Below are 18814 nucleotides of genomic sequence, written 5' to 3' on the forward strand. Positions count from 1 at the left end.
GTCATATATACAGTACATGCCTAGCTCACACATCACAGCAAACAAAAATGGAGGATAGTCTTCAAAACAATTTGGTGTGCTCTTTTTTGTGATGAGATCCAAGTGTACCTGATCAGTGCTTTTGGTGTGTTAAGCTGATCAGCACCGGAAACCGCTATCTGAATGCTCTATAAATCAATGTGTATCTATAGCCCCAGTTCACTTATTAGTGCTCAAATGTTCAATCCATGCAAGTCTGGGTTCTTCTTACACCTAGAGACACCCCTGCCACTGCACTCCCCCCCCCACCAGCTTTGTCCTTCTTGAACTCCATGATGTTATGGGTTTGTGCCTGGATTTAGTAAAAGTTTGATTGAATAATGGTTTGGTTAAACATTGCCAAACAGAGAATCCCCTGGATTTAGTTATACTAACAAGCCAAGCCAGCTCAGGAGAGTTAGCTGGATGGTCCCCTAACAGGGGACAAAAGCTGGTGATGCCCCATCAAGGAAACCACCAGAGGACAAGACAGCCAGGCAAATAGTAGTGGGACTCCTCCTATGCTGGGTGCTAGTGGGCAGAGGCAAAGGCCAGGTTTGGCATGGTTAGTCAAGCAAGTGGTAGCAGTGGGACTAGCTGGCACAGTCCACCTTCCACCCATGCATTGACTGAACATGTGAACTGTAACAAGTGAACAGGGCCGAAGTATTTTGGATAAACCTGGTCCCGTACCAAGATTTAAAATGTGCTAATCAAGTAATCTGGAACACATAGGAAAGGATATTAAACTTGTTTGGTTTGGTTTTCCCCTTATGTCAGCTTCAACCAGCATGCTGTGAAAAATAAAAATTCCACAGTCCTGATTGCAACACTTCCTGGCTAGACAATTGCACAATCATTCCAGGAACAGAAATGAGGACATTTTCACTCAAGTGTGTGAAAGCCACACACTTGTTACATGCCTTCACTTCCTCTTCTAATTTTATTTTTAAAAGGTTGGGATCAGCGGTGTGGAAGCACAATTGTAAAGAAAGCAACGTTGTCATTGTGGTACAGCAGCCAGGATGGGTCAGGCTTCCATGTGGGCTGGTGAGTTTGGCAATGTGATTGAAGGTTAGGATTGGAGACTATCCTGGGCTTTCTCCAGCTGGAGTTCCAAGGATTTGCTTTGGCAGGACAACAGTGACTGATTGCATGTTGTTGATGTTGCTAATTGGGTACAAGTTATGGAGAGGGTAACTGAATACTATTTTGAATGTTTATGGTTATGTACCTTTTAAAATTTCATGGGCAATACAGAAAAGCCCGTATCCCTGTGTGGGGAAATCCCATGTAGCTAACCATCTAAGCAAGTTTGAAATCCCTCTCTGCCTAGGGTAATCATGCTCATTGACTTGAGTAGTTTTATTAATCAAAGTGCATGACTTTGAACATTCAAGAATTTGAAAAAGGTAGTGATAATATGGTATTTATAGCAGGTCTGGTCTTGTCATAACATGATTTTCTCCTCTTGACTTTTTGCAGTAAGCATCACTGCGCTGATCTTTCTGCAGTCTGGTAAGTTATTTTTTCCTCTTTTCTTGGCTTTCGGAAATCACTCTGGGGTTGGAAATTCCTTGTGTCAGTCTCTACTAGGGTTCTAATATGCTCACATTCCCTCATTTCAATCATTCTACAAGGGTTGGTAATGAGGGAAGCTCTCCATGATGGGGCTTTGGCCACTGAACAGGTATCCCAGGATGTCTGAAAGTGGCCCAACACTTTCCCCCTCCCCGGGAAGGGTCGGAATCAGTGTTTTATTTGGGATGTGTGCAAAATTACTAAATGGAGATAGAATTCCTGTCCTTGCCTTCAACCCAGAGTGGGGCAGGGAGAGGTTAGGAAGGAAGGAGCACATCTGTAAGCCCTACTCCTGATATAGATGCAGGCTGTGTGAAGTGAGTCTACATATGTACCAACTGCCCAAGCAATTGGAGGTCCTGCATTTTGCCCTTTTGTGGCAGGTTCCTACATATTATTTGACTAAGGGTGTGTCCAGGCTGTCATTAATTATGGGTGGAATTCAAGCGCATACAGACAAATGCAAGTTTCACAATTAAAGTTGGTTTGGTGCACTGACTTCACTTCAAAAATGGACTCTCCATGAAAGGGAAATTCCCCGAAGATTGTAAGAGAACAATTGCTTTATGGAACATCATATAATATCCCTGCAAACAAATCAGTATGTATGCTCAGGGAAGAGCTGACATCCTCTAACCTCCCCACAAACTTTATGCAAACGAATCAGGATCAGAGGCGGTTTTGGGGTGATGTGACCAGGGCAGTGGCACTGCAGGAGGTGCCACAACAATGCTGTAGAATGGAGAGTGAGAGGCGGGGGGCACTGAATTTTAGTGTCACACAGGGTGCTGCTGACATTTGAGAACCTAATGTCCACCACTGTCAGGGTGAATGAAAAGGTCATTTTGAAGTATGGCTGTTGGAGAATTCTGGTAGAAATGCCAGTGGAAATTGCTGGTGTTTGCTTATTCATCCCATGCCCAGAACAGAATTGATCTAGTGAAAAGAATCAGTATTCACTGTTGTCTTCAGTCTGCAAACAATACATACATAATTGATTACTCCCCACCCCAGTTTGTATTGCACTGCCTTTGCATTGAGTTGAATGGTATGGATCAAAACAATGACAATGTAATTAATGATGTGAAATTCCACCACAGTGGACAGCAAGACAAATAATGTAAGTTTTGTCAGAAGAAGCCGAAGAACAGAGGGATGGAAGGAGCACTGCATCCAATGGACACAGGTGGCAGCGGAAAGCGATGCTTTCTTACATCTCTACCTGGAAGGGAACGAACTCTTTTTAAAAAAATTATCTCTCCTAATTATCTTAACCTAATTACCTCTCCTAATTATCTTAACAGTTTCTGCCTCTAAGCTGGTTTGCTATTTCACCAGCTGGTCCCAGTACCGGGAAACTTCAGGGCGTTTTGTCGCTGATCAGATTGATCCAAATCTCTGCACCCACATCATTTATGCTTTCGCCAAAATAAGTGGCAACCAGCTTGAGCCCGGTGAATGGAATGATGCCACTACGTATGGGACTCTCAATCAGCTTAAAAGGTGGGTAACATAAGAAGGCACATACAAAACATGAAACACAAAGGGGACCCTACCTCCACAGCATCCTCTATTGTTGACACAGCCCACGCTGAGCCTAGCTGGGAATTTTCTTGCAGGGAGTGAGTGGGCCTTGGGTCAAACTACATATGAAGATGTAACTTAACCTCATATGTATGTTTTACAATAATAAATAGTCACCGGGAATGGTGATCAGAAACATGGTGTGTGCTTGGACATGGCTTGTTTAACCCTTCCCCTCCACCATGGTCCCAGTGATAATTAGCCCCCGATTTTGTATCTAAAATGAAGCTCTCATTGGAGCCAATGGAAACTTTCATCTTCAAAAATGAATGCTTTGGGACAGTTCTTGGTATAACCATGGCAGGGAGGTTATATCATATCCACCATGATTCCAGTCCTAGTTGCCTCCCCAGCAGTAGCTAGTGTTCACTGTTTTCAGAAGGGTAAAACCCAAGTGTTATGTAGCATGCAGTGTGCACCCCCAGATTCTATCTCTTGCAAGACAGCAAGTGCCTTGACTGTTTCCTCAGTGCAAGTCACTGCTCTTTCCACCAGCAATGGAATCAATAATGCTGATAATTAAACCACTGTGAAAGGAGAGGCCTCATTTACTTAACTAACTTCACAGGTTGATGGGTATTTGGGGTTCAAATATCACATTGTGTTGAGTTGTATTATTCTTTCTCAAACTTTTTTAAAGTAAAAGCCTTGAAGCAGTCTCTGGCAGGTTGTTTCTGAGCAGAAGAGGAGTGTATCAAGGGACACAACTTTACTCTAACCTCTCCAGCTGTTCATCAGCTGAAACAATTATTTAAAGTACTCATCACTGCTTTGGTAGCACTAAATGAGGGATGGTGAAAACTATGCTACTTCCAAGTGTATCAAATGCTCTGATTATTCCATACAGCCTATTACTCAGAATGCTTGGCCTACTGCCAGTCTCCCCTCCCCTTCTGCACAATCCAGAGAAAATTAATTAACTGTGCACATGTAACACTCTGGATTATGTTCTGTGCTATAAAAAAAGTTGACTTCTGCTTTGCTGAAATCATTTTTTAAAACTATCCTAATACTCTTTATTTTATTCATTCTTTTCTTCTTTAGAAATCGCAACTTGAAGACCCTTCTCTCTGTTGGTGGAGCTCTCATGGGACCTGAACCGTAAGTCTAGAGCTATCTGTTTACAGTCGTACCTTGGATCCCGAATGCCTTACAAGTTGAACGTTTTGGATCCCGAATGCCGCAAACCCAGAAGTGAGTGTTCTGGTTTGCAAACGTTCTTTGGAACCCAAACATTGGACACGACTTCTGCGGCTTCCGATTGGCTGCAGGAGCTTCCTGCAGCCAATCGGAAGCCATGCCTTGGTTTCAAAACATTTTGGAAGTTGAACAGACTTTCGGAATGGATTCCGTTCAACTTCTGAGGTACCACTGAACTTAATTTTTGCTTATGCCAGTAAAAATCGTAAGTGAAAAAAAGCCCAAGGTTTGTCTTCCAAAGTGGCCTGTCCTTTCAGTATAGCAAGTATACTTCCCAGAAGTGGGGTTGACACCTTGCTGTAAACTCTCTCTCTCTGAACATGTGTGGTGATGGTCAGAGCCTGACTATTTCCACATTTCTCCCTGTCTAACTGTGAGACAGCCTAATGCTTCTTGACACCTCCAGTGGGAGGGTGAGCATGGGCAAACCCTGGTGTATAAAGTTGCACAGTGAACCATTCTTCTCTTGGATTTTAGATTACAATTCATCTCAGCAAGTGGGACCTGCAACAAAATGTGTACCTTCTTCCTTTAACAAGAGTGCTGCTTTCCAGTGCTCCAGCCAGTCAAGCCCTCCAATATATACTGTGAGCTGTAAAAGGACCAACACAGGCCAATTCACCTTCCCAATTTGCTTTCTTATTTTTCTATAGTCATCACCAGGGCTGTCTTTAGCATATGCACTGCCAGGGTGCAAAGATCCTCCCAGCACCCCAAATTAATTTTTATTGAGCTTTTTTGGGGGGGAAGCCAAAGTTGCTGACCTTTTTTCCTTTTTTAAGGGGGGGAATCGCTCACCTGCAACAATGACGCAGCGGAATAAATTGCTTTTGTTTCCTGACTCGCTGGTGATATTTGATGCTATGGAGTAGCAGAGCAATGGTGGGGGGGGGGACTTTCGCTCCTGTCAGGGAACTGCCATTGGCTCAGAGGCAAGAAATAGAAGGGCAGTTGTGTTACAGGGAGCCTCCGAAAATCTTGTGAAGCAGTTCCTCTTCTGGGGAGGAGGAAAGCCCCACCTCCAGTGGGGAAGAGGTGCAAGGACCAGAGGATGCTGGTACGAGCCTTAACACCACACCTGGGCAAGCTGGACAGGAGGAAAACATGCCCTTGCCACCATCCATCCTGCACAGTAGTCTGAGGCGCAGAGAGGGACGGAGACGGTTGGGGGTAACGAAACTCTTATGTTGGGGGAGGTCCATAAAAAGACCACTCCTGGATTCTGCTAGCGATTGAGCCAGACATGAGCTTTGGGGCTCTTCACTGTAAATAGTGTGCACCAAAATAAAGCCTGTAAAACACAGGTCGGAGTCCTGCCTGGTTACTCTCAAACTGCAACAGCCACCTGACAGTTCCATTGCTTTTCACTGTCGCCGATCGAGAGGGACCGGTATACAGTAGGTATACATTTGGCACACACACACACACCCCAAAATTCAGCGCCCAGGTGCCCCGCACCCCTTGCACCACTGGGTAAAGATGGCCCTGGTCATCAACAAGTTTTTCCAACCCTTCTGTTGGCTCCCTTTTGTTTTCCAGTGGTCCATTTCTGTTGGCATGGTGTACTGAGTTTTCTATTGGAGGGTGTGATACTTTCAGTGTGAATACTTCTCTGCCCATGGAAACTTTTTTCCAGTTATTGTGAAATACTTCAATCATCTACTGTAAAAAATAATAATAATGGCTTCATTTTATTTCTATGAAAAATACAAAGTAATCAAGAATCCCTCTACGTTTTTGTCTCCTGTCTGTAATAGCTTTAGAAGAATAACTGCATCTCCTGCCACACGCTCAGAATTTGTGATGTCTGTGTTGCAGTTGCTTCGGACAAATAACTTTGATGGCTTTGATCTTGCTTGGCCCTTAGCAGAGCTGTCTGATAAAAGCCGTTTGACTAACCTGGTTAAGGTAAAGCAAAATACAAATCATCCTTATGCAAATACATTTAACAAAGAAATTGATTCAAAAGACAGTGATGGGAAGGAATCACAAATAATAACTTATGATTTCTGTTTTGACTATGTCTTTGTTTTGTTTTTGCTCCACCACTTTCTCTGCAAAACCTCGCTCTTTTACCACTGAATTGGCACAAACAGCAATCTACAGAAAAAATGAAAAGCCATTTGCTTCAATTCAGCTGTAAAGATCAGGTTTTTCTGGGGAAAGATGTGGGGCAAAGGGGGAAAAGCACTTGGATACATAATGGGAAAATGTAGATTGGTGCCTTGAAAATGTGGGATAAAAGATAACTGTGGATAACTCCTCAGATGTCTGAGGAGTGGCAGACCAGGAGAGAGACTTCTCTGTGGTAGCCCCCAATTGTAAAACTCCCTCCCTACACAAGTCAATCTAACAGCATCATTATTCAGCTGAAAAGGCACCTCTTTGCTTTTGACAGGCAAAATTTATTTTTGTGACCTACTTGAAAACTAGGAATTAACCTGATTGGGGTGGGGGTGTGAATGGTTGGTTATTCTGTTTTAAGTTGTACCGCTCTATTTCTTACCCCTTATTCACCATAACATCCCAGGGCAAGTTACAATAACAAAATGGCCCTGGGATGTTATGGTGAAGGAGGGGTAAGATTCATAGTAGTAGTAGCTGCATTAATCCTCTGCATTGCCCATTAGGATCTGTCTGTAGCATTTCGGAGGCGGGGTCAGAAAAGACTCTTACTGAGTGTTGCAATACCCGCTGGAAGGGAAGCCATTGACAAAGGTTATGATATTCAGACAATCTCAGAGTAAGTACTTTTTTTAAAAAAGAATCTACATTAAACAGAATGAACAGCAAACTGGGTGGGGCAATTACAGTGAGCAAGCAGTGCATTTCTTTAGTTCCAGTTTAAATGGTTCAGGCAAGCAAACAGATGCTATAATGATGATTTAAGACTTATTTGCACAACTTTCTTTGTGTACTCTGAGAAGTGTGGTATACAAATTTAATAAATAACAGTAATTTACTTTCATAAATAATATTTATTAAGTTTTCCAATTTAACAATCCAGCAAAAACCACATAAAACATTTCAAATTATAATACAACAAAACAGCCAAATAATCATGCCAAATTATAAATCTTTGGGTGACTTCCCATGCTCTGAAGTTCAGGGAGTGATGATCTAATGTTGTTACTGCATTCCTTAATTAGTCAGATAATCCCAATAAACATTTCCAAATGTTGATCCTTTGTTTATTTTTAACATCCTCTGAGTTTGTTTAGACAAGCGGATTAGTCCTTTGTAATTATGTGTGAAATATTGTCCTGTAATCCAACATTCTCATCCACTTTCACTTTCTGCATTTCTTACTGTGTCACTGCCAAGACCGGAGGAGATTTGCCTCTTCGCCATTAGCGCCGGGCAGATATCTAAAATTCCCTCCTGTAATCTTTTTTCAGCTGCTAATGACTTGATGTTCCCATAAAAAACACCGCAGCTCCCATCGTAAATTCTTTTTATCATTCAATTAAAGGTCTTTGCCAAAATCATAGTCCAAATTTCACACAGTCAATTTTGTAGTTAAACCATAACAATAATGATAGCAAGATACTCTTTCAGTCCTGCTTGCTTATTTCAAACCGTACTTCGGGGGAGATTTGCCAAGAAAACTAGCAAATGCAAAATATATCAAAAGGTCGGCAAGAATACTAATGGCCCAAAAATGGAAACAAGAGGAACTACCGACCTTGACTGAGTGGAGAATGAAACTTATGGATTATGCAGAATTGGATAAAATGACTGGAAAAATTAAATATCAGAAAGATCACAAATTCATTGAGGACTGGGGAAAGTTTACGGAATATCTGAAAACTGTATGTGATGAACAGACAATGCTAGTGGGTTTTAAAGAGGCTTTGTGATAAACCAAGGTATATTGTAAGAAAGAAACTGAGATGGAAGGCTATTATCAAATTGGCAATACTACATAGAAAATGTGTAAAGATATGAAAAATGGATGATTGAAGGAGGTACTGGTGGAAGTTCAAAAACTGTAAATTGGTAAACATGGTTGTCAAAATTATTTGTTAAAGAAAAACTTAATAAAAATTTATATATAAATATATATATATATATATCAAAAGGAAGTAATGGAAGTTCACCTCCCCAACATACCGATAGTTGCAACAAAAGTCCTTCTCCAGGTCGAATCCTTGGCACCCAGTGGCTGAATCAGTTAGCAGAGTACTTTATCTTCCCTAGTTCAGAGCATGCCTGCTAATTAAGCCTGAATTTTATCTTAAAAAACAAGTGTCCGCTGCTTATGGCAACAGCTTTGGAGAGTTGCCAAGAAGCGCAGTGCAACACACCCACATTCTGGAAGGCTAGTGTGGATGACATTTATTAAACCTAACAGAAACTGAAGATAACTGTAGTTATTCCCCAAGGGTCTCGAGTAACCATTTGTTCTTCTTTCTCTAGATATGTTGATTTCATTAACTTCATGACCTTTGATTTTCACGGTGCCTGGGAAAGTTTCACAGGCCATTTAAGCCCCCTTCAGAAGAGCACAGCTGACAGTGGATCTGCATCCTACTACAACGTTGTAAGTTGTCAGTCCAAGGACTTTGTTAAATATTTCAAAGGGCTTTTCCATAAGCTTTTTTATTTAAAAAAAGCCACATGTTTTCTTTACTGTAGCAATAGTAAAGCTAGCCTGGTGGACAAGGTTCTGAATCAAATATCAGTGGTAAAGCTCTGTTTACTTTGCCCCCTCCATCCATTGATTTCATAACTGGCACAAGATAGATTAACTCAAGCAGATGGATAGGGGACAGATTTTCCAAATAAAACAGTCTGGTATTAAAACAGCCTAGTATTCAGGATCCTGCATTTTTCCAAGGCAAATGCAACCCATAGATAATAGCATTGAGCAACAGATCTGCAACATGTCTGAACAGGCAAGTCTAGGAAGTAGAAAGGTGACCTGTTCAGCATGGGGAGAACCTCACTTGAAGGCAACATTTCATAGCTTAAGGAGTACTCCTTGATCCAGCATTGTCTTTGGAGGTCTAAATGACATCAGTGGCTCAAAGTGTCCTTTTCCAGCTATGTCTGGTAAGCTATGGTCATTTCTGGATCATAAGAGCCCTGACACAGTGATCTATGCTCTGGTAACCTCTTGGTAGATTACTGTAATACGGTCGTCATGGGGCTACCCTTGAAGATAGTTTGGAAGCTCCAGCTAAGGGGAAACACAGCTGCTAGAATCTTGAGTGGTTCAGTCAGGTCCTTCTTACCCTGTCAATTGGTGAAGTTTAAGATAGGGCCTGTTCTGTGATAACACTTTGGTTCTCCCTCCAAGTGTGGTTGGTGCCATCAATGCTTCCTTTTCAGCAGCAGCTAAAAACACACTTCTTCAGCCAAGCATTTGCTGGGAATACTTTACTGGGTCACATAGAAACTGATCATGGTGCTGCATTTTGGGTCAGGGATGGGCAGGAGCATGAGGGCTGAGAGAATGTGTAGGCAGAGGAGGCAAGCGGGGAGGAGGAAGATCTAGGGGAAGGGGTCGGTGATGTGTGGGGAGCTGGAGGAGGTATTGGAAGCTGAAGAGCCTGTGGTGGGTCCAGAGAGAGTGGTGCCTTTGGAATCGCCTCCATCCTTCCCCACCACTGTCTCCATACACAAGGAGGGACTTGAAGTGACAGGAGAAGCTGGAGCTGTCACTGAGGAGGAGCTATTGGGTGCTTGTGTTGGCCATGTCAGACAAGGGCATTTAAGAAATCAGGAAGAGGCGTGGCTATGTTGTTGCTCAAATGTCCAAGATGGAACACAGGTCTACAGAGATAGATTGCCTAGAGAGCTAGTTAGCGGGGAGTGGTGTGTATATCCCTTGCAATTTAGGAGCTGGCATAACCGAGTGCTTTGCTGATAAATAAATAATATTCAAGTCAATTGTCCTCATCATGGGTCTGGGTATGAGCAGGACGTATTGTCATTTTGTATATTTTATCTGAATTGTTAATTGTTTTAATGGTGTCTTATGTTGTTAACCATGTTGGGACCATGAATGAAGGCTGGGATAGAAATTGAAATAATAAATAAAGAAGTTTAGAAATAACATTCAGTTTCCTACCTAATGTATGCAGTAACTAGTCTACTCTTCCTTCTTCAGGACTACGCTGTGAAGTATCTACGCAGCATAGGTGCCCCAGCTGAGAAGATCATCATGGGAATCCCCACTTATGGCCGGTCTTATACCCTTTCTACCAAGCTGACTGGAGTTGAAGCCCCAGTATCTGGTGCTGGGACACTAGGTCCTTTCACAAAAGAAGCGGGGGTACTGGCCTATTATGAGGTAGGGAGGATTTCATTTAAATTCCCATTTAGCCTATAGAAACTCCAATTCCCTTCTGTCTCATCAATCTCAAGGAAATGGATTCAAATAAGAATTAGGATGGGAAGAAGGCAGGAGAAATTTAACACAAAGTTATCTCATGCTCTGTCTTAGAAATGGTACATAATTAGATATGTATGGCTTCATAGACAACCCAGACATCACATGGGGGGTGTGGTGTGGAGAGAGAGAGAGAGAGAGAGAGAGAGAGAGAGAGAGAGAGAGAGAATGCACACACCACTATGTCATCCTAGCTTCTGATTTGATCCCAGAATGTCCCTATTTTCCCCACCAGTGCTGCCACTGCTGAGCTCGAGGAGGAGCTAGCACTGGTCCTGAGCCACAGTGGCAACGAGGGAGCATCCCGTTGCCTCTCCATGGCCTCTCCATGGCCGCCACTGCCTACCTCCTCCCTTGGGCAGCTCATAGCAGCTGCTGGATAGCAGGTGAGGAGGAGAAGCTGCCGAGGCCCAGGCCCACATGATGTGCTGGCTCTGAGGAGCAGGCAGAGCACAGGGCCGCCCTGGGCAGGAAAAAAGTGGAAGCGGAGCAGAGAGCAAAGAGTCTGGATTTATTTAAGCTTTGTGCGCCCACGTTTAATCTTGACCCTTTCTAAAATTTATTTATTGGTGTGTGTTTTTCTTTTTAAATCTACCAAAGCAAAATAAAAAATGAATAAGGGGTTTTCTCAGCATGTTAGAATGTATGCTGTGTCCTGTCGGTATTGTGGTGGTGGCACTCACCACTCTTCTGATAGGAAATGCTCCGTGGGGGCAGGACCAAAGAGAGGGGTCAAGGAGAGTCAATTGGTGGGGGGGGAGCAATGTTCTTATTTTCATGAGGAATGTTGGAGGGCAGTGGTTTTTTTCTTTAAAAAAATATTTAGGGGTATTCTCATTTCCCTACTCATATTGAAATTTCCCTACTCATATTTGGCCTCAACGAGGCCAAACTTAGATTCACAAAATGTTTAGGGATATGTGTACCCCCACAAAAAAGCACTGTTGGAGGGTATGCACTTCCAGTCCCAAAGCAATGGGAAAGCTAAAGTCCTCAATCTGAAATGAAGCATTTGCCCTAAAATCAAATTTAACTGGCAAGAATTGGGAAAGTGGGGGAGTGATGTGTCCAAACTGTACCACTACCTGTGGGATCCCTTTATGGACCTCAAAGCAATGATATGGGGGAGAGCTATAAATCTATATCAGATTTTCTCTTCAAAAACATGTGTTGTGGTCAAACTTTCACCTACTTTTTATAACTGCATATAGCTCACATATATATTGTTATAGCGTCATGAGTGCTGTGGAAACATTGTGGAGAGAATAGTCAGAGGATAAATGGGAGGACCTTGGAGAACTAACCTGGGGGAAGGTCCTAGCAGGTTGGCAGGTGGAGATCTTGACACAAGGAAAGGGTCTAGTGGCCTATTAGAGGAGAGACCCACTTCTATGAGATCAGACTCCCCAAGCAATATGTCACCAGCACCTTCCATTGTCGGTGAAAAACCTCTCCATCATTGGCAGGCAAAAGGTTGATGTCAGGACAAAATGGTGGCCAGTCCTGTCCTGCAGTAATAGACAATCTGCTGACATCAACATTCATATTTATGACTTTCGATTTATTCTTGTCAGATCTGTGGCTTTAATTCCGGTGCCAAGAAGGAATGGATTCAGGAACAAAAAGTCCCCTACTCCTATAAAGGGAACCAATGGGTTGGATATGAAGATGTGACAAGTGTTCAGATCAAGGTAAGTACTGGCAAATGTCTATTCCCTTTGTCCATTAAGTTGCATGATCTACAGGTATTGGTAAGGAAAGTTATGAAATTGTGTGAGGATAGGTCCTCTTATTCTTAAAATAAGCCACAGTGGCTGAGCTCCTGAATGTCGTACAGAAAGATGCCACCACTCAATTTTATTTAGAGGGCAAATCTTGTTTCCATCAAAGATGTACATCAGGATAGGAGCTGGATGATCCCAGCTGCCTACACAGACCATATCTGCAAGAACTAGCAAATTAAGTGGCAAGAAGCAGAATAAAAGAAAAACTGTGACAGGCAGTACAGGTGTCCCCCACTTGTTGTTGTTGTTGTTGTTGTTGTTGTTGTTGTTGTTGTTGTTGTTGTTTAGTCGTTTAGTCGTGTCCGACTCTTCGTGACCCCATGGACCAGAGAACGCCAGGCACCTCTGTCCTCCACTGCCTCCCGCAGTTTGGTCAAACTCATGCTGGTAACCTCGAAAACACTTAGGTATAATCAATTCGGTAACAATTCACTAATTCAATTCAAACCCAGAAATGGCAGGAGAGAGCTGGAGAGCACTTGCGGTTCATAAGGGTACCCTTTCCAGAGCCCAAAGAGAATATCAGTGAGGGAGGAGGAAGCCCCAAACAGACTGGAGGCACAACAGGGATTTGTTTAGGCTGCTGAGCTTCCCCACCTAGCAGCTGATATATGGAGTAGTGCAGCAGCAGCCGCTTTTCCAGCTTCCAGCCAGCCCCCGAGTTTCAATTCTAGTTGTAGGTATTTTTGAATACAGTATTTTTGGTATGGGGGTATTTAGAGGGAATTCTCCACTTTACGAGATTTCATTTAAGCACACAGGGCTCTGGAATGTAACTCCTGCATAAGGGGGGGGGGGGACTGCCTGGACAGGTTTTTACAAAGATTTGACTATTGGCTTGGTTTCAATCTAATTTTCTATTTCACTGAGCAATGATACTCAAACGAGGTGGCAAGCCATTGTATAAAGCTGTGTGGCTGTTAGGTATGAGATTGTAGCTTGGATTGCTATACGGCTAAGCAATGTGCAGGTCTGCTCACAATTCTATTCTTTTATCAGGCTGCCAACATCAGAGAATACAGAGGCCCATAAAAAAAATCCCAGCAGAATATCACTTTGCTGCTTTACATGTATGAGCTGTCCCAGAATACATGTGTGCACTTTGGGATCATATGGAAATTTGTTGTGCAATGTGCATGAATATGGTGTTAATGCACTGTGCTGTGAGTGTGAATGCATGTGCATTTGACTGCCATGTGAAAATCCAGCCCTAACAGAAGACCTATAGAGGTGGCTGGTACCATCCTGGAAGATATGTTTGTCAAATGTGTGCATGTGAAGTATGGTGGCCTTCCAGCTGTTTGACAGACAGATGTGTCTATATTGAGGAAATGACAGCAGTAGCCTGTTTTACACACCTGGACCACAGCGTAGACTAAGACGCTTCCACAGCCCAGGTTGTACACCATGGTAAGCCATAATTAATGGTTTGCTGTGGGTTGCTCTCTTCTTCTCTGCTTTGTGTATGGAGAACACAAAGTACTACAGACTGGTTTGGATGTAATGTTAAGAAAGGGGGTGATTTGTTTTCACCCAAGCTAGCAAGATAGGAACAAAGCAACCGTGTTTGGTTCATGCATGGTAAGTCATGTTGTATGGTGTGCCATGATGTGTGGACAAAATCCATGTATGGTATGCAAAAAAATTCCATAAAATTTTACATTTGATATAGAATTTGTTTTTGTTTTTTAATTCTTTTTCCCCTTTCTTTTTTAATCTTCTTTAGGTTCAATACATGAAGGATAATCAGTTGGGAGGTATTATGGTTTGGACACTTGAGCAGGATGATTTTTCGGGTTCCTTCTGCAACCAGGGAAAATACCCACTAATTGGTGCTATTAAGAAAGAACTGGATAAAAAAGCTCCAGTTTTTGCAAAAGGATAATCTTGAATATCAGGAGAACTGTGAAGGCATGCTGGAGCTTATCTGTTTCTTCTAGACATGAATGCAGATGATCCATTTTCTATGTGGGAAATGTCAGGAAGTTTATTTGGTTGTTAGATGCATGTTAAAGTGCTATAATGTAGACGGCCATAGCAAGTTTTCTATTATTTCTTGGTTAATGTTACTTCCTAATTTGCTGTACTGCTGTGAAGTGAAGACATCGTTTCTCCACATCCCACTCTGTGCTTCTGCAGTCTTTCATCACTATTGCCAAGTTCCTGGATCAAGGGTTATGACATTACTGGTTAAGTCTGTTCTTAGCTGTCTTAAAAATGAACTCACCGTTGTAATGGTGGTGCTTGCATTGGTTTCCAAATATATAAATAATACATTCAATAAAACACTCTCCTGTCTTTTTTCGGGGAAAGCTTTCTTTTCTTATCCTGCAAAATAGTTATCTCGGAAATTGTGTTTGTGCGTGTATGTCTTCTAATGATGTGTTGGGTGAGGAGGTGTGGCATACAGATTCATAAAATCATAGAGTTGGAAGGGGCCCTGAGGATCTGGTCCAACCCCTTGCAATGCAGGAATATGCAGCTATTCCTTATGGGGATTGAACCTGCAACCTTGGCATTATCAGCATGGCACTCTAACCAATTGAGCTATCAAAGTTGTGCCATTAATCTGGTTTAAAATATGTTCAATGTGTAAATGTAATTGTTTTTTTTATTAAAAAAAAAACCACACTCACAAACAAGCATTTTGCACACACAGGGTGGTATTCAACTAGTATTTACTCAGAGTAGATCCATTGAAATTAAGCAACCTGAGTCATATCTATTGATTTCAATGGATCTATTCTGAGTAAAATCTAGTTGAATGCCACCCATGGAGGCTGAAATTGTCTCTCAGGTCCTTTCCACACAATCAAGCAAAATCATTTGCACAAAACTCCTGCAGCCTTAATCTATTGCAAATGAGCCACATTTGCATTTAGGTAAGTGTGCATAGCATTGCAACCATGCCACACAGTGCTATGTTTGTTACCAAGAAGGATAACACCATACCAAGAGGACAACACCATACATTTCAGGCACATTTTATCCCAAAGAATCCTGGGAATTGTAGTTTATATTTCCCAGGATTCTTGGGGACAGGGTTGCTTTAGATGTGCTTTAAGATGTGCATGCAACCTCTCTCCCAAGTGTGTAATCTGGATGAGAGAATGTGTTGCTATCTTCAGTAATCAACTGCAGTCAAGTGCAGTTCTGTATCCAGAAGTTTGTTAAGGGTTTAAGCAATTATCATTATTATTTGTCCAATCCCATTCTTATTAAGTTGAGATCATATTTATGTCCTCTGTACAAGTTGGGGTTATTTCAGCACTAGGGCAATTTCCAAAACTTGCCAAGGTCCTAAGCAACATTATATCTTATCTTAATTTTCCCCCAGTAAATGTTTTTATAAGAGAATTCCAAGGACAAATGCTTAATGTTACATTTGCTTTCTAAGGTGTGATTCCTTCAAAGGCCCTGGTCAATTCCATTTGCCCCTTTCTTTCAAGGCAGAGATGGGAAGCCTGTAGTCTTGCGGATATTGCTGGATTGCAGCTCCCATCATCCCTAATCACTGGACATGCTGACTGGGGCTGATGTGAACTGGAAGTCAACAACATCTGGAGGATCACAGATTCCCTAGCCTGGTTTGAGGACCATCAGAAAAGCTAATTGACTTGTTTCAATATGCATTGTATAGAATGAAAGCATTTTTCAAAGCTGGCTGGTAGATTTTTTTTTGCAGCTGGGTGTTTTTGGCAACAGTCCCTTGCTAAAGTATTTATTTTATTTAGCTATTTCAGCAGTCCAGGTATAAGGGATTTTTGTTGTTGTTGCTGTTTAGCTTTCTTTGGCCTTTGTTGCTGTTGTTAGCTTCAAAGCATTTTTTAAAAATGTGAGATTCTGAAAGAAGCACCTATGAAGCAACGTTTACAACAGATGTTGTTTCCAGCAAAGATAATCAAGCATATGATGAGCAATGGCATACAGCTTTGAGGCATTTTAAATGTGCTAGGTTTGCCCTGAATCAGAAATGTAGACCCAATTTGCAAGGCATGTAGTCAGCAATCATGTAGTTTAGCTTCTGACTAACTCTCCAATACTCTGCAAAATTGGTCCATGTTAGCAATTTTATGGGGTTCAAAGCGGTACAAGCATTTGTACATTCAGAGTGAAAGCAGTGTAATTCAGGAAGCATTGCACTCACTTTGAACTGACTTCATTCAATTTCAGCGATGTAAGTGCGTAGAAAAATCTGATTGGCTACATACATCCTTGTGCAAATTAATTGAAACAAAGCATGTTTTCTATCTTACTCATAATCCTGTACTCAAACACAAAAAGTCAGTTGATCATTATGGTGTCAGAAGCCTGCAGCCAATGGAAGGAATGATGCACTCACCACAATTTATTGAGAGTTAATCCAGAGCTGGAAAAGATAACCCTGACAGTACTGGGATATTGCAGCAGGACCTAGCCCCCTGCCACACATCGAAAGTGGTGAAGAAATTCATGACAGAGCAGCAAATACAGGTACTTGATTGGCCAGGGAATTCCCCAGACATAAATCCCATTGAGAATTTGTGGGATATATGCAAAAGTCTCATCCGTGCTGCAGACTGTCCGACTATGGAGAATCTCATTCAGGCGCTGATTCAAGTGTGGTACAGGGATCTGAAAATCAACAGTGACTGTTCGAAACTAGTAGACTCCTTGCCAAACCATGTTCAAATGCTGCTTAAAAATAGCAGAGGTCATATCCATTACTAATGTACATATATGTGAGTTTTGTACATGTTTATGTGAGTTTTGTACAAGAAACTACTACATTCATTGTTTGTTTCAATTAATTTGCACAAGGGTGTAGTAACAGCAGGAAGAAGGATGAGTTGGGGTGGGGAGGGAGCACACAATGGCAGCAGATGGCTGTGAGCAGGACGTTCAGGGAGCCTTTTTAGCCCTCTCTCTGACAACTCCCATTATTTAAGCAACCTCTGATGGCAGGGGATGCAAGACATTATTCAAGTGCTGCAATAGAACACAGAAAGTTGCCTTATACTAAGTCACACCATTGGCCCATTTGACTCAATATTGTCTGTATTGACTGGAAGTGGTCCTCCAGGATTTCAGATAGGAGTCTCTTCCAGCCAAGGATCAAACCTGACTGGGATTGAACTTGGGACCTTCTGCACGAAGAGCAGATGCTCTACCTCTGAGCTATGACCCTTCACAGCATCAGCTTAGCTACAAATTAGAGACCAGCAAATAAAATATGAGACGCAACACTAGTAAACAGCCCATCACTGTCAATGTGTATGCAGCAGCACTAAGCCCTACCATTAAGCAGAATAACACACTAGCTCAGGCAGCTGATTTGGGGTGTTGTGAAAGGGCAGTGGACTGTTAGCTAATGCATTGTTTATTTGTATTTCTACTGCCAGGAAGAGGGAGAGGAAGTCCTGAGATATCCTGCCTCAGGGGCCAAAATAACTGTATAGGTTGTTAAATGTGCCGAGACTAGTTAGGAGACCCTGTTTCTCTCACAGAGTGACAATTGCCAGACTGGTTCTCCAGGGCAGGCACTGCACCATGAGGATTGTTGGCTGCTAATTTAATAATGGCACGAACTGAAGTAACATATACATGGAAAGCATCAAATGGTTCTAAACAGTGCAACCCTTGACACATCGGCTCAGATATAAGACCCCATATTAGTTAAATGGGACTTACTCCCAGGTAAGGAAGTATAGAATTACAACCTTGATTTAAAAATAGACTAAGATAATTGAAACTACTCTGCATGTGTTGAAATTTATTCCCTTTGTTAGATTTGGAAGGAAAGAAGAAATAGGATTAGGTTAAATAATATTAAAAGTTGGAATCTTTTTTTATCCGATTGTAATGTGTTATTGAATCAAAATATTCCACTTGGGAATCTTATGGCTTGGAGTTGATTTTGAGTATGGAGAAAATGTATAAATGCTTATTTTAAATTTATATTCTAATTAAAATTCAGGAAAATATGTGTTACTGAGGATGATATGCTTTTGGGGTGAATGGAATTTGCCTATGCACAGCCATAGCACTTTAATTCTTGGTGGCAGTTGATTAGAAACTGGCCTGAACCAATAATTAATTTGCTTCCCAAATAGCTGTTATCTCTCATGCCTCACTAAGGGCTCATGGATTTGTTTCCAGTGTCATTTCTCTGCAATTAAATGGTCCATTTTCAACACTGTAATTACATAAGCAAATCTTACTGATACATATGTTTGCCTTCCTTATCCAATACCCAATATCTTTGGTAAAT

At 41.9% G+C, this 18814-nt stretch overlaps 1 protein-coding gene and 1 long non-coding RNA gene across 2 annotated transcripts in view; both read left to right on the forward strand.

Annotated features, from left to right (window-relative positions):
- The window catches only part of LOC310847307, an 86281-nt gene that overhangs the window by 44009 nt on the left and 23458 nt on the right, over window positions 1-18814 (forward strand). The gene's annotated exons all lie outside the window — the stretch shown is intronic.
- On the forward strand, window positions 850-14850 carry LOC310847302 (chitinase-3-like protein 1). The gene is made up of 10 exons (XM_083744891.1): window positions 850-1068; window positions 1504-1536; window positions 2904-3102; window positions 4228-4284; window positions 6141-6291; window positions 7014-7126; window positions 8803-8926; window positions 10499-10681; window positions 12355-12471; window positions 14291-14850. Exons 1-10 carry the CDS (start codon window positions 1044-1046, stop codon window positions 14447-14449), a joined length of 1161 nt encoding a protein of 386 aa, XP_083601017.1. The 5' UTR covers window positions 850-1043; the 3' UTR covers window positions 14450-14850.

The sequence above is a fragment of the Podarcis gaigeae genome, assembly GCF_964106915.1.
Source record: "Podarcis gaigeae genome assembly, chromosome: 6".
NCBI lineage: Eukaryota > Metazoa > Chordata > Lepidosauria > Squamata > Lacertidae > Podarcis > Podarcis gaigeae.

What these genes read in the sequence shown, in the direction of transcription:
- LOC310847302 (XM_083744891.1), top strand. Translation starts at nt 1,044, where the DNA reads ATGGGTCAGGCTTCCATGTGGGCTG. An exon ending in GCTCTCATGGGACCTGAACC is followed by an intron (nt 4,285 to 6,140) that starts GTAAGTCTAGAG and finishes TGTCTGTAATAG; the next exon opens with CTTTAGAAGAATAACTGCAT. An exon ending in GGGTACTGGCCTATTATGAG is followed by an intron (nt 10,682 to 12,354) that starts GTAGGGAGGATT and finishes TATTCTTGTCAG; the next exon opens with ATCTGTGGCTTTAATTCCGG.